The 15,455-nt window shown below is 39.7% G+C and overlaps 2 protein-coding genes across 2 annotated transcripts; both read left to right on the top strand.

Annotated features, from left to right (window-relative positions):
* The first annotated feature begins 956 nt into the window (after positions 1–956).
* Positions 957–1,874, top strand: LOC134497309 (olfactory receptor 14A16-like). The gene has a single exon (XM_063302976.1). The coding sequence runs from the start codon at positions 957–959 to the stop codon at positions 1,872–1,874; it is 918 nt and encodes a 305-aa protein (XP_063159046.1).
* Positions 1,875–5,043: 3,169 nt separating this feature from the next.
* On the top strand, positions 5,044–6,003 carry LOC134496570 (olfactory receptor 14A16-like). Its single transcript, XM_063302291.1, has one exon. It carries the CDS (start codon positions 5,056–5,058, stop codon positions 6,001–6,003), a length of 948 nt encoding a protein of 315 aa, XP_063158361.1. The 5' UTR covers positions 5,044–5,055.
* The last annotated feature ends 9,452 nt before the right edge of the window (positions 6,004–15,455 follow it).

Here is a 15,455-nt window from a genome sequence, read left to right on the forward strand (position 1 = left end):
GAAATGTCGAACTTCATAAGCTTAATCTGTCTCTTCCCCCCAAACGTAGCTGTAAATAGTTCTTGTCGAATTATGGTTAATTCAATTAATTATTTAATTCATTAATTATTTTGAGGAAGCTGAGAATACTTAGAGAAAATTATTGTTTGAAAATCATATATGCATTCATTTTCTTTCTTGTATGCAGTTTGTTTTGTTTTGATATCATAAAATCCCATGTTATTCATTCACCCAGGGAAAATGGAGAGAGAGAGAGAGAGACAGAAAGAGGACATTTTGGTGTAAATATGTCTATTTTAGTGTATATATTTACTATGGTCATCACTAGCAAAAAAAAGTCTTTCTTACAAACCAGCTATAATGTATTAAAGTTTTCCATAGCTTCCATTTCTTTTTAATTTTGCCATTACTATGGTTTCTGAAAAACACCTTTCTTCTCATTGTAATCCAGTTTGGGAGAGGTAGATTTGATATAGATAAAGGTAAAGGTTTCCCTTGACATTAAGTCCAGTCGTGTCTGAATCTAGCGGGCTGTGTTCATCTCCGTTTCAAAGCCGAAGAGCCGGCGTTTCTCTGTAGACAGTTCCATGGTCATGTGGCCGGCACGACTACACAGAACACCATTACCTGCCCGCCGAAGCGGTACCTATTAATCTACTCAAATTTGCATGTTTTTGAACTGCTAGGTTGGCAGGAGAGATTGGATATACCTTGACACATATCTTGTAGAAAGGACAAAAAATGTTGGGTAAAGGTTTTTAACAGTACCAGGTGCCCTTTTGCATTCTAAGAATGGGTAACCTTGACACCTGTATATATTTCAAACAATGTGATAATAGTAATTTAATAGTACACGTATATCAATATTACCATGAATAATTATCTACCCATATTTATTTCCTCTACTAGTTGCCTATGATCATCTCTTTCTGTCCAGAAGGAGTCCAAGAAACTCAATGGCCAACCAATCCACTGTGACAGAATTCCTTCTGATGGGATTTTCTGATGACTGTGATATGCAAATTCTGTATTTTGTAATGTTTCTTGTCATTTACTTACTAGCCTTAACTGGGAATTTTCTTCTGGTGGTAGCTGTGATCCTAAATCACCACCTTCATGCTCCCATGTACTTCTTTTTGGCAAATTTGTCATTCTCTGATGTTTGCTTCATCTCAACTATGATCCCTAAAGCCATGGCCATTTCTCTGACAAACAACAGGCTGATCTCCCATGCTGGATGTGCTGCTCAGGTCTTCTCAGTTTTCACCTTTGGAGGTTCTGAGCTTGCCTTGCTCACCATCATGGCTTATGACCGTTATGTGGCCATCTGCCATCCCCTGCAATACAATATAATCCTGAACTGGGATGCTTGTATGCATATAGCAGCTGCTTCCTGGCTTACCTGTATGATCCATGCGTTGCTCCAAACTGTAATTGTGTTTCAATGGAAATTTTGCAGGTCATATAGGATTGAGCAGTTTTTCTGTGATGTCCCCCAGTTACAGAAGATTTCCTGTAGTGATACAAGAATTAGTCAAATTCTGATTTTAGTTGTAGGGATTTTCGTAGACTCATTTTGTAGTGGGTTCATTTTTGTTTCCTATGGCTACATCTTCTCTGCTGTGCTAAAAGTTCCATCAGTTCAAGGCAGATATAAAGCTTTCTCAACATGTACTCCGCACCTGATGGTTTTTTCTTTATTTCTGAGCTCTTCTGTGTTTGCTTACATGAGGCCCCAAAGTCTTTCCTCCCATACTCTGGACTTGCTCTCTGCTGTGCTCTACACAGTTTTGCCCCCACTGCTCAATCCCCTCATTTATAGCTTCAGGAGCAAGGACGTCCAAAAGGCTGTGTGGGGAATGCTTAAAAAGTAAAAGTGCAAGTTTTATCTATATAGGGTTTTTTTTTACTTTATTTATAAACTTTATTCATATAGCATACAGTTCTCTCACCTAAGCTCTCCATATTGAAGCAATCATTGTTTAAATGGGTCTTCCAAATGCTCAGAAATATTACTTACAATTTATATGATGGAGTGGGCCCTTTTTTGATATGGCAAAGAATTGTCCCACCACAGTAATATTTGCATTAATGGTTTTGGGAAGAGAAATTTGGTTTAAAATTTGCTAGATTATGCTGAATTCAATATTGACAATTTGGAATTTATCAAGGATGAAGAACTTTGGATTTATTGTAATTGTTGTGTTTTTAAGGAGATAATTCTGTTACAATGGAAAGAACATGTCATACTGGACTTGCAACGTTGGACAGATGGTATGTGTTTGCTCTCTGCTTATGAATTGATTCTCTATGGACAGACCGGAAAGACCAACCTATCCATCTATTGTGCCTCTCATCATTGGCTTTTTGACAACCTGGGTGTGCAAACGTAATGGTTGTGTTGTGGTCTCATCTATGAAATTATCAGGCACTCCTGAGTCAACAAGAGCAGAGGATTGCATTTTCTGGCCTGAGTCTAAACAAAGAATAACAGGAACAATAAAGCCGGCTTGCCTGCTGTCAGCCATCAAGGCTTCCCTTAATTGTCTGAGGGACTCCTTCAAAGCTCTAGGGAGAGGGGCCTGTGAAGTTTCCCAGTGCTGCAGTCTTGAAGTACATTGGATGCTTGCTTGCTACATGGCCACAGTGTGCCACAGTGCATACATTTCTCCATTTCTCTTCTGGTTGGACAGAGATCATTTTATTGCTCCAATTTGCATGGGTTCTTCTGCACTGGATTCTGAGTAAGCCACAGGTTGGGGAGGGCTATGGGATAAGAGCTCTGTATTTCCATTGTTAAATCCTGGTATTTTGCATTTTTTTTCCTAGTTTCTTTTGAGCCACTCTAATGTTATCTGGTATGACCACACCTAAAAGTGATACTTCCTTTTATTCTAGTGAGTAACATCTGCTTATAGCACTCTCAGGTAAAAATTAAGATTGTAGGCCAAAACAGTATAAAAATCAGGGTATTAGAATAAAATTAATACAAGAATAGGTTTATGTTTGTTATCATCATCATCATCTAAAAAAACCCAGACAAATAGCTGTCGAAATACCATCTCTCACTGCTGTCTCTCTCTGCAAGCATAGCTGTTTATTGTAACTAAATGTTGTGAGATAAAATAATTCTAATGTTTGTCAGCTGTTTTGACAATGCCATTGTGTTAGCTCCTAATGCTCCAATAATTATAAGGGAAATATTTACTTATTTAGTCCATAATCTCTTATTTCCATTGTGAAATCCTGATAATTTACAGCCTTTCCACACCTATTAGTAATACTTGGTTTTCTTCAACTACTGTGATCTCCAGCACATTGTGTTCTTGATGTCAGTCCATTTGAATCTGGAAATACTTTCTTTACTTTTTTTTTAACATGGCCATTGTGGATCATTTTTTTTCAACATTACGACTGTATCAACACTTTGGGGCATGAAGTTTACTACAAGCACTGATTAGGGAGTCAATAGTCATCTTTCTCTGCATAACCTCCACTGGAGGTTGTTTCTAGTTCTTCTTATTTATTTTTTTTATATATATAGCATTTGTTGCTAGTTCTTGTTCTTGTCCTGCAAAGATTAAGGCTTTTATTTCCTTCCTGATGGATCTAATTTGAAGCCATTGCCAAGTTTTACTACTATTTATCTTGCCTTCAGTTTCTTTCTAGAATTGAACACTAATGTTTATCTTTCCAATATCCATCTGCCATTGTAACTGATCAGTGTCATATGCCACTCCGATTCCGTAACATTCACATTGTTTTGCTTGCAAACATTTGTTAACCTCCTCTCTTTGCTGTTTCTTCAGTAACCAATTTCTGATCTTTTACTTCACTGCCTGCTTCAATAGCAACAAACCAAATCATATTTTTTTCTTGGTAAATGCAAACAATCTTTGTTGCTTTTGTAGTATAGGGCATGCTGTATTGCCATAAGCATTTGTGTCTTGCATTAAAAAGCATCTTGTTCCATCAGCAATATATGCTGAGTAATATTACAAGAACAACTTAAATATGAATGCTTTTAATTGTATTACCACCACCAATATTCAATTTTAAAATATTTTTAACTGGTTTTGAATATTTGGTATTCAAATTTATATCCATATACCAGAAGTAAATCAGATGGAAGTTATTTACACTCATATTTGATTAGTTAGGTAAAAGTAAAGGTTTCCCTTGACATTAAGTCCAGTTGTGTCCGACTCTAGGGGGCGGTGCTCATCTCCTTTTGAAAGCCGAGGAGCCAGCGTTTGTCCATAGACACTTCCGTGTTCATGTGGCCGGCATGACTACACGGAACACTGTTACCTGCCCGCTGAAGCGGTACCTATTCATCTACTCACATTTGCATGTTTTTGAACTGCTAGGTTGACAGGAGCTGGGACTAGCAATGGGAGCTCACCCCGTCACATGGATTCGAACCACTGACCTTCTGATCAGCAAGTTCAGCAGCTCAGTGGTTTTACCCGCAGCGCCACCACGTCCCCATTTGATTAGTTAGATATGTGCAAAATATCGAAAAATATTATTTTTAGTTGTTTGTGAGAAACAAAAATAAAGAAAGTCAGGAAGGATGATTTGTAAGATGCTGAAAGATGGTTTAGAGGTGTCCTTGAGTCCATTCTGTATGTCCTCAGTTTTATTATTATTATTGTCATTATTATTATTACAGTTTCTACTGAGGGATGACATCTTGCAATGAAAGTAGTAGTAGTAGTAGTAGTAGTAATAATAATAATAATAATAATAATTCCTCATTGTAATGCAATACACACAAACACAGTATTTGTCTGTGTGTGTGTGTGTTTGTGTGTGTGTGTGTGTGTATCCCTATTCTACTTTCATGAATGTAACTCTATACATCAACCCCAAATACATTAATACAGAGATTCTACAGTTGCAAAGGCAGCCTGTTTTGCTAAATTCCCACCACTATCTCTTTCACAGCGAGTATAATAAAATTTAGTAAGCCCTTAGATCATTTGATTTTGTATTCTAACTGTATTCTCCTTTCTTTTCCTCAGAATGTCTCAAATAAATGAAATAAATGAAATGGCCAATCAATCTGGTCTGGCAGAATTCCTTCTGATGGGATTTTCTGATGACCCTGTTGTTCAAATTATACATTTTGTGATGTTTTTCTTCATTTACTTAACAGCCATAATGGGAAATGCCCTCCTTGCTATCACTGTGGCCCTGAACTGCTCCCTTCACACTCCAATGTATTTCTTTTTAGTCAACTTGTCACTTTCAGACATTTGCTTCATCTCAACCACCATCCCCAAATCCTTGGCCACTTCCTTAACAGATAACAAAGTGATTACCTTTGCTGAATGTGTTGCCCAAGTCTTCTCAATTTTCACCCTTGCAGGTTCTGACCTTGCCTTGCTTACCACCATGGCTTATGATTGTTATGTGGCCATTTGCCATCCCCTGCGATACAGTCTAATCCTGAACTGGGACACTTGTATGCAAATGGCAGCTGCTTCCTGGCTCACCTCTATGATCCATGCACTGCTAGAAACTGTAATTGTATTTCAGTGGAAATTCTGCAGGTCGTATAGGATTGACCAATTTTTCTGTGATGTCCCTCAGTTACAGAAGATTTCTTGCACTGATACAAGTACTAGTCAAACACTGATTTTTGTGACAGCAATCACTATTAGCTTACTTTGTTGTGGCATTATTTTTGTTTCTTATGGCTACATCTTCTCAGCTGTGCTAAAGATTCAATCCATTCAAGGTAGATACAAAGCCTTCTCAACCTGCATCCCCCACCTGATTGTATTTTCTTTATTTCTCGGTACTGCATTGTTTTCTTACATGAGACCAAAAGGTCCTTCTTCACATATTGTAGATTTGCTTTCTGCTGTTTTTTACACAGTTTTGCCACCATTGCTGAATCCTATTATTTATAGCTTCAGGAACAAGAACATGAAAGAAGCCATGTGGAAAATAGGGACAACAATTGTTTATTTCCTTTCTTTAAAAATAAAATGATTGTATAAGCTGTATTTTGCAAACGTACGTTATACACTCTAGTTATGAAAAGTTTTTGTGCTTCTTCTGATTTATTTAGCATGATTTTGCACTTCCCACTGCAACTTCCTCTCATGTTCCTGCTAATATTTTCAGTAACATTTGAAGCTTTTTATAAGGGACATTAATGTTTATGTGTGCTGGTGTCCAGGAACAATTTCTGTGAAGTGACCAACTTCCACTACCTTTTTCTTTTTTTCAGTCCTTTGTTCCATCTGTGGTTTAGAATCCTAATAGCCACACGTATGAAAGTCATGGCATGATGCCTTTAGTAGCCTAAAGTGATCCTCTCTATCATTACTTCACTTTTTCTTTATTTTTCCCTCATATATCCATATTCTGATAAATTTGCATAGCATACTGCATATGTATTTGCTCAGATAATCTGCCCATATTCTAGAGACTATTGTACATAACATGCAAATATGTCCATTATACTGATTATATTTAAATTTATTTTTACTAATATATGTATTTGTATCCTGTCTGCTCCTTAATAGCCCAAGATACTGTATTTGAATAGCCCTACCTTTTTTTTAACTAAGAGAAACAAAACCTTTCAATTTGCTAGATGTTGAGGAATTTAGATTATTTCATTTCTTTACTGAATATTGATTTTACCTCGATCTATCCATTTCTAATCTAACTCTCTACTGCACCATATTTCTTCTCAAACAATAAAAAAAAAAGATGGTATGAATTGCTATCTTTCTTGTTAGACCGGTAGCAAATACATTTGGCATATGTTGATGATTTTAAATATATATATATATATATATATATATATATATATATATATATTCAATTTCTATAGCCGCCCATCTCAGCAAGTGACTCTGGGTGGCTTACAATGATAAAAACCATTAAAAAAATAAACAATTACAATTAAAATAGTTACAATACAAAATAAGTATACATGGCTGTCAAGTAAAAAATGTAAGATGTTATTACAACCAAGAAACGGGACCATTACCACACTCGGGGGCTCAGGCCTGGGCACATAACCAGGTCTTCACAGTCTTATGAAAGGCCAACAGGATCAGGGACACCCTGATCTCTGAGGGGAGAATATTCCAGAGGGCAGGCACTACAGCTGAAAAGCCAAGCCCTCAAGTCTCCGCCAACCGACATTCTTTGGCTGACGGGATCCGTGCATGCCCAATCTACCAGATCAAATTGGATGGGTATAGACAGCTGGGAGAAGGCAGTCCATTAGGTAACCTGGCCCCAAGCCATGAAGGCCTTTAAAGCACCTTGAATTGCACCCAGGAGCACACCGGCAACTAATGCAGCTCCCATAGCAGCGGTGTTACATGTGTTGAATATCTGACTCCACTTACTACCCATGCAGCTGCATTCTGTGCCAGCTGAAGCTTCCAAATGCCCCTCAAGGGCAGCCCCATGTAGAGCGCATTGCAGAAATCCAGATGGGAGGTCACGAGGACATGAGTGACTGTGAGCAGTGCCTCCCGGTCCAGGAATGGGCACAACTGGAGCACAACCCGAAGGTGTGCAAAGGCCTCCTAGCCATGGCTACCAACTGCTCTTCCAGCAGGAGCCATGAGTCTATGAGGACCCCCAGATTGGGCACTGGGTCTGTCTGGTGCAGTGCAACCCCATTCAGGACCAATGATGGAAAAACCTTGTCACCGGAAGGCCCACAAACCCAAAGCCACTCAGTCTTGCTTGGGTTGAGCTGAAGCCCATTGTACCCCATCCAGACCCTTACAGCCTCCAGGCACTGGGTCAGGACATCCATGGCATCACTTAGGCGGCCAGGGGTGGAGATATAAAGCTGGGTATGGTCAGCATATTGATGATAACTCACCAAAAACTGTCAGATCACCTCCCCCAATGGCCTCATGTAGGTGTTAAATAGGAGAGGGGAGAGAACTGAGCCCTGAGGCACCCCACACAGTAGGGAATGTGGGCTGGACAACTCCCCCCTATAAACACCGACTGGAACTGACCCCAGAGGAAAGAGGAGAATGAGCACAACACTGTGCCACCCACCCCAACTCTCGAAGCCAGTCCAGAAGAATACCATGATCGATGGTATTGAAGGCCACTGAGAGGTCAAGGAGAGCAAGGATGGTCACAATTCCCCATCCCGCTCCTGTCAGAGGTCGTCTAAGAATGCAATCAATGCTGTCTCAGTCCCATAGCATGGACTGAACCCTGACTGAAAGGGGTCCAGGTAATCCGCTTCATCCAGGGTTCTCTGCAGCTACCATGTGACCACTGTCTCCACAAACTTCCCTAAAAAGGGGAGGTTGGAGACTGGACGAAAACTATCTAGGCTGGTTGGGTCAAGCAATGGCCCCTTGAGTTGAGGATGCACCACCGCCTCCTTAAGTGCTGGAGGGACCACTCCCTCTCTCAAAGAGGAATTAACCACTGCCCAGACCCAATCACATGTCTCCTCCCAGGCAGCTTTGACCAACCAGGAGGGGCATGGATCTAATACAGAAGTGGCCAAACTAGCAGCTGCAAGGGCACTGTCCACTTTCTCAGGTGCAACCAGATCAAACTCCACCTTCATAACCATGCCAGACTTAGCCCGCATAGCCTTCACTGGCCCTGCCTTAAGGCTGGAGTCCAACGAGGAGCTGATGCGAGGGACTTTACCTAATTTTGACTAATGCATTCTTGGTTTGACTGGGGATTGGTGTACCCCTACCTCAAGAAAACATTTTTGTACCTAAACATATTGGACAACCTTCAACTTGTCTTTCCCTTTTAGGGAAAGGGAAGGGAAGGTTTTAAGGGCAGATTGTTAAGACGATGGTTATACTGCATCTTCAGAGAATCCTGGAGGGAGCAGATTATCTGGAGATTTCTAGTCAGGTTTCAGGCCAAGGTTTTTGACCAAGATAGCATTGAATCTGCTTGTGGATGACTTCTGGCAGAAGCGGGTTGGTGACGGTGTGTTCATCCTAAATTGCCTTAAGCACTTGGTGGCTTTCATTACTATTGATTATAGTATCCTTCTGGACCGACTCAGGGGTTGGGAAGTGAGGGACAATGTGCTATAGTAGTTCTTCCTGCAGCACCAATTTCAACTGAAGTTAATAGCAGATGGATAAATCTAGCCCAAGGCCTCTTCTTTGTAGAGTTACTTTCTTTAGATACTTTCTTTTCAGATACTTTTCCTGCTCCTGTTTAACATCTATATGAAGCCACTTGGTAAGTTCATCTGACATTATCCTGATGCTACTCAGTGATATATCTCCACCCTGCGCTGACCAAATGATGCAGTTGAGTGCTTTCTCAATGACTGGAGGCTGTAGGGGTTTGAATGGGGAAGGCATCAACGGAGTGGCACTGAGTTTTACGGCCTCCTGAAGCCAGTGGTTTGCCATTTTGGTTCTGTTTGAGGTGGTACTACCCCAAACAGAACCAGTGCCCCAGTAGAAACAATCTGGGCATTCTCTTGGACTCATGGATCCTGTTAGAGGAGCAAGTGGCAGCCAGGGCCAGAAAAACTTTTGCATAGTTATATTTGTGGGCCAACTGAACCCTTTCTGCATTGGGAAGCACTACTTAGTTTGGTCATGCCTTGGTCACTTCCTGAGCAGATTACTTCAATCCATGGGCTAGTTCTTCAAGAACATCTGGAAGCTTCATCTTGTCTAGAATGTGGCAAGTAGTTATGGCGGTACTCTGGTATGTCCATGTTACACTCCTGATGTATGAGCTACACTTCCTTCCAGTGTGCTTATGGGGGCAATTCAAAGTGCAGGTTGTCACTATAAAGCCCTTCATGGCTCAGTTATTTGAGGGACCACCTTTCTCCAAATGTTTCTACATTCCACATTAGGTCCAACATAATGGGCATGCTCCAGATCCTATCTATCATCAAGTGTTATCTAATGAGACCTAGGAAGTGAGCCTTTTCTGTTGCAGCACATACTCTCTGGAACACCATACCTCTTGAGATCTGGTTGACTCAGTTTCTGCTGGCATTTTGTAAATCCTTAAATGTAGCTGTTTTTCCAGGTATGGGAGTTGGGAGATTAGCTGGGCTCTCAAGAAGGATGTTTATATATGATGATTGCTGTTGGCTACTATTGTATATCATCATCATCATCATCATCATCATCATCATCATCATCATCATCTTTTTGGTTATATTAAGTTTTAGTCTTATGCTAAATTAATTATGTAAATAGCAGGAAAATTAGGTTAATCAAACAACAGATCTCAAGAAATCTATTATTGGTGTTCACGTTCATGTGTCTAAAGAGGTCAGAATGTCAGTCTTGTTAATATTTTATACAGGTATGTTCTTAATGCTCAGATTAATATTTGGCCATGACATCTTGGCATTAGTCTCTGACTTTTCAAGGGGAGAATTTGATTCTACAATGTTTCAGGGTTTTTGTGCTCTACCTATCATCCATATTTATGATTTAAGTGTACTGAGTCCTCATCAGACATATTTTGTTTCTCCTTCTTCCCTCCAATGCTGGGTTTTTCATCATGAGTTTAAATACTTTTGAAGCATTTCAGCCACCAGCAAACATTGTTTTCTGGGGAAAATGTAAAATGTACATGAAATCAGAATGGAAGAGACCTTCTTTTCAGAGATCTTCAACCTTAACAGTAGTCATTGTTTTGGAATCGTGATCCATATTAAAAGTGAAAGAGGCATTCAAATTGAACTTAACTCCCAGTGACTGCATCCACAGAAATCTCTTTGATACTGATCAGAAGAATGATTTGTCATTATTCTTCACACATCCAAACTTATCAATAGCAGCTTGGTCCTGTCACCTGCTTCTGAATCCTTATTCTCTAAAACTATTTTTTCCCTTCCCTTCCCTTCCCTTCCCTTCCCTTCCCTTCCCTTCCCTTCCCTTCCCTTCCCTTCCCTTCCCTTCCCCCTTCCCTTCCCTTCCCTTCCCTTCCCTTCCCTTCCCTTCCCTTCCCTTCCCTTCCCCCTTCCCTTCCCTTCCCTTCCCTTCCCTTCAAAGATGATCAGGGAGTTGGAAAGTAAGTCCTAAAGGGTAGGACTGAAGTAATTTAGTGTCTAGCCTTAAAGAGAAGAGGTTGAGGAAGCACAGAGTATCACTCTAGAAGTCCAACAAGGCATACTGTATGAAGAGCACCGCCTATTCACTAGCATCCCCGAAGGCAGGAGATGGAATAATTATTTTAAGTTACAGAGGTACTGATTCCTTTGTAATAGTAAGGCAAACCTTCCATGTACTAGCATTTTGACAACCGAGCTAGGGACATAGGGGGAGTTAAACTCTCCAGTGTGTGTTTGAATACAGAAGGAGCCACCATTTTGTGTAGTTCTTTTGTTTGGAACCCTGCATGGAACAGTGTGTACGTATGTGTGTCAGTGATCTATTTGGGCCCTTTCCTGTTTATACAGCCATGTAAATAATGCCATGAACACACTATAGCATATTCCAGTAGCACACAAGATTATTATCACCCCTGGGATGGCAATTCCACGTAAGTGTTTGAAAGCATGAGGGAGGCAAAAAATATCAAACACTGAAGGACAACAAAGGTCATGAAGCAAAAAAGAAAGCCACACAGACTCCTGCTGGGTTCAAATGACCCACATAAGGCCCAGTGAATCAATTAGTACTTTGATCAGTCAATCCCTAAGCTTACTTCTGAAACTAATGTACCTGCCCAAATCCCTAAACCCAAACAAACCATGTGACCCAAAAAAGGCAAGACCAGGCAGCTTCTAGAATTTCCGATGACTGGACTTCAAATCCTTTCAGCCCGAACCAGCCAAATTAATGGCGAGCAGTTTTAGTAACTGTAATTCTACGCAGCGGCAGATACAAAGGTGCTTGTGACATATGATAAATACATGATATAAATTACACTGGGAAGTCCAGAAGTACTATTACGGTTCCATTTCCACTACTAGGCACTTTGGTTTACAGGAGAAGGACAACTGACCACCGGGCTTCCAAGGAGGCATCTGCCAGTGTGATGCCTGATCTTTATCAAAGCACTATCCAGACATTTACATGGATGCCTCATATACGTTGATATATTAGTCTTTTGGAAGGCCAATAGTATTTTGTTACATGTGTTCAATGGTCTTTCAAAAGATTAGTTCATCTGTCTCATAAAGTATAAAAAGAGCAGCCTATTGATTTTAATTAGAAAGGAGGTGTACTATGGTTCTCTCCCAAATGAGTGCATTGCTTCAGCACTTACCAACTCGAAATATTTGGGAGCTGGCTGATTTTGACAGAGACTCTGCTTGTTTCCCCTTCCAGTCCAGATCTGGAAGACTGGTAAACTTCTCTATCAGTTATACAGTCATCGGGAAGACTTGTGAACCCTTGTCCAAAATAGCTAGCTTGTCGTGCAGTAGAGGTGGGCAGGAAAAAGTGGAACAGAGTCGAGTTCTGGGAAGCTGCTCCCCCTCAACCTTTAGCTGGGCTATATTTTGATGTAAGACTTCCAATCTTACAAACGACTTGTACATCCCTCTTTAGAAACTCCCTGGTTAATAGTTCACAAAGCAAAGCACATCTGCACTGGTGATGCCACCCTTGGGCAACTTGAAAGTCAGGCTGTAGGTGAGATCGCTGAGTCTAGGGCCTAAATAGGAGCCTATTATTAATGATGAGCAGATGGATTTTCCAGGCTTTTTTCTATTCTGCAAAAAATATGGTTGGCCCTTCACTCCGAAATTCTGGGAACAAAAGTTCCAAATGGCTCTGAGACTCTTGGCATGTGTCTTGATAAAAAAAAAAAAAAAAAAATCTTACTAATGCTATTCATAGTGACTGTTTCTTTCTGGACTCTAGTATGCTGTTATGGGTTTTACAAAGATATGGTGATAATCTCTGGTACACAATCCAACCTATCTACCCTACCACTCTTTATTTTATCCATTCATCTTGCATGGCTTGGGAATTGACAAATATGGATGTGCAAGCATTTTAACGTAGAAATATTCCACTCACAAAACAGCTGCTGTGAGTGTTCCATGCTTTTCAAGCTCAACAAACCAGACAAAACCCAGACATAGAACCACCTAGATCTGAGAAAGGCCTTTTTATTGCTTCTTATGGGTAAAAACATGATGTTGCAGGAAGCCTTGTAGCAAATTACTATAATTAAGGCAGAGTCTTTTGGAAACATTTTCTCCCCATGTCTTGCATAACTGGGTTATGATACCATTTTTCAAAGCAAGAGAACTGCTTCATCTGTTCTCACAGTCTTTAACAATATCTGAAATGAGTGTGTTTCCATATTTTGTTTTGAGGTTAGAACACAACTTGGTCATTTTGAGTCGTTTGAGTGAATAGAATGCTGCACTTAGCTATTTCTGTGGTTGATAGTTTGATTACTGTTTATAACAATTTTACTAGCCGTCCTGTAACACAAAAATGTGATAGAAACAGTATTTTACAGTAAAATTCATCTCAATTCAGGTACTTCTGTCATCCCCAAATGCACATTTAAAAAGGCACACTGGATTGGCAGAAACTGATAAGTTGTTCTCCTGCTTTATTCCTTTTACCTATGCCATATATTTCAATTAGGTTTCCTTGTTATTTCAACTTTGGCATCTATGCAGTCAATGTCCAAATAATATCAGTTAAACTTTGTGGATATTTTATAAGATAATTACCTGAAGTTACATTTCAATCACTGAGGAAGAAGAAGAGGAACTTCATTAATTTAAAGGCCAAATTCAATCTGAAATTGACAGAACATGCAAGTAAGATGTGCTGTTTGTGATTAGAGGTTGGAATGCCACCGTACAGTATTTATTGCTCCTCAAATATTCAGATGATATCAAAACCCAGTAGTGAGCATGTGTTATACGTATTAAATTTTGAACTGTTATTTTAGCCAACAAACCTCAGCAAGGGAATTTTTAGCAGTCAAAATGATAAGTTTCAGTGTATCAAAATAGACAAGAATCAGATAACATTTGGCTAGTAGTAGATTTGACTGATTTGTATAAAGATGGAAATGACAAAGATACAATTCTATTGCTTAATTTGGAAAAAAATAACTAACCACCCAGAGTCCCCCACTGGGGAAGAGGGGCAGTAATATAAATCTAATAAAGGAAGGAAGGAAGGAAGGAAGGAAGGAAGGAAGGAAGGAAGGAAGGAAGGAAGGAAGGAAGGAAGGAAGGAAGGAATAGTGATTCATAAAATTTATAGGAAGAATCTGTATGTTATCTTAGCCAGGTTCATAAATATCTCCCACCCTAACTTCTGAAACAGTTTGTCTTTAGGTAAAATCTGAGCCCACTGGGATGAAAAAGGCTAACTAATTTATCATCTTTTAAAATTTATTTTAGACTTGTGCCATCAGGGATTATTAAAGTTAAAAATGACTGAGACGGATATGGTATATACTATTATTCTGTGAGCAAGAAATATAGTATACACCTTATCCATTTATACTTTACCTGGATTACATTTAAAATCCAGTCCCAACCCACAAAAGTGAGAAATATAAAATACTAAATAAAATAATGCTATAGTGATAAATTAAAATGAATCTCTGAATCCCAGTCAGTGGTCATCAGGCATCATAGAATTTCCCTGCTGTCCCCTATGTAATTGAATAAAAAAAATCATGTTATTGTTACTGATAATATTATAAAAACAATTGGGAAAAGATGAGGCAGTTTAATGAAGGGGAAAATCTCCCAATTTAAAGAAGGGGGAAAAATCAAGGAAGGGGGAAAGAGAGAGAAAGCACATAGCCATATAAATATGCCAATTCCTAATTTTTCCCTATAAACAAGATCATACGCAAATAAATACAAAGGAGTATGTAAGAGCCACAGACGAAGAGGCCTAACAAACTGAATACAAGCATGCCTTTTAATCTAGTATAGTAGCTTCATGATCTCTGCCTGCTCTATATGAAAAACGTCCTGCTTCATGGAGACGATTAAGGTACTGCATTCCTATTATATATCCCAGCACATGAAACCTAAATTAAATGCTTGTATCAATGCCATGAAAATAAATTGAATCAGTAGTAGAATGATGTCAGACTAAAAGTGGAGGTCTCACCCCAAAGCTTCTGCAAAATATCACTTGACAAAGATATCATCTGAGTAATTCCCCTCTTGGTGAAAGGTGAAGGGTCCGCTGCGCAAGCACCGAGTCAGGTCTCACCCTTTGGAGGGATGCCTCTTTCATGACATTTTCTTGGCAGACTGTAGCGGGGTGGTTTGCCATTGCCTTCCCCAGTCGTCACCTTCCCCAGCAAGCTGGGTCCTCATTTCACCGACCTCGGAAGGATGGAAGGCTGAGTTGACATAAATGCAATTCAAAACAGAGGGGTGGTAGCCTACCCTATACATTAGACTGGAAGAATGTAGGCATATGTGTGGGTGGAGGATTGCTAAACTTTAACAAGGATGCTACTTAAACAGAATGATATATTTG

Source organism: Candoia aspera, chromosome 4, assembly GCF_035149785.1.
Source record: "Candoia aspera isolate rCanAsp1 chromosome 4, rCanAsp1.hap2, whole genome shotgun sequence".
Lineage (NCBI taxonomy): Eukaryota > Metazoa > Chordata > Lepidosauria > Squamata > Boidae > Candoia > Candoia aspera.

What these genes read in the sequence shown, in the direction of transcription:
- LOC134496570 (XM_063302291.1), top strand. Translation starts at nt 5,056, where the DNA reads ATGGCCAATCAATCTGGTCTGGCAGAATTCCTTCTGATGGGATTTTCT.
- LOC134497309 (XM_063302976.1), top strand. Translation starts at nt 957, where the DNA reads ATGGCCAACCAATCCACTGTGACAGAATTCCTTCTGATGGGATTTTCT.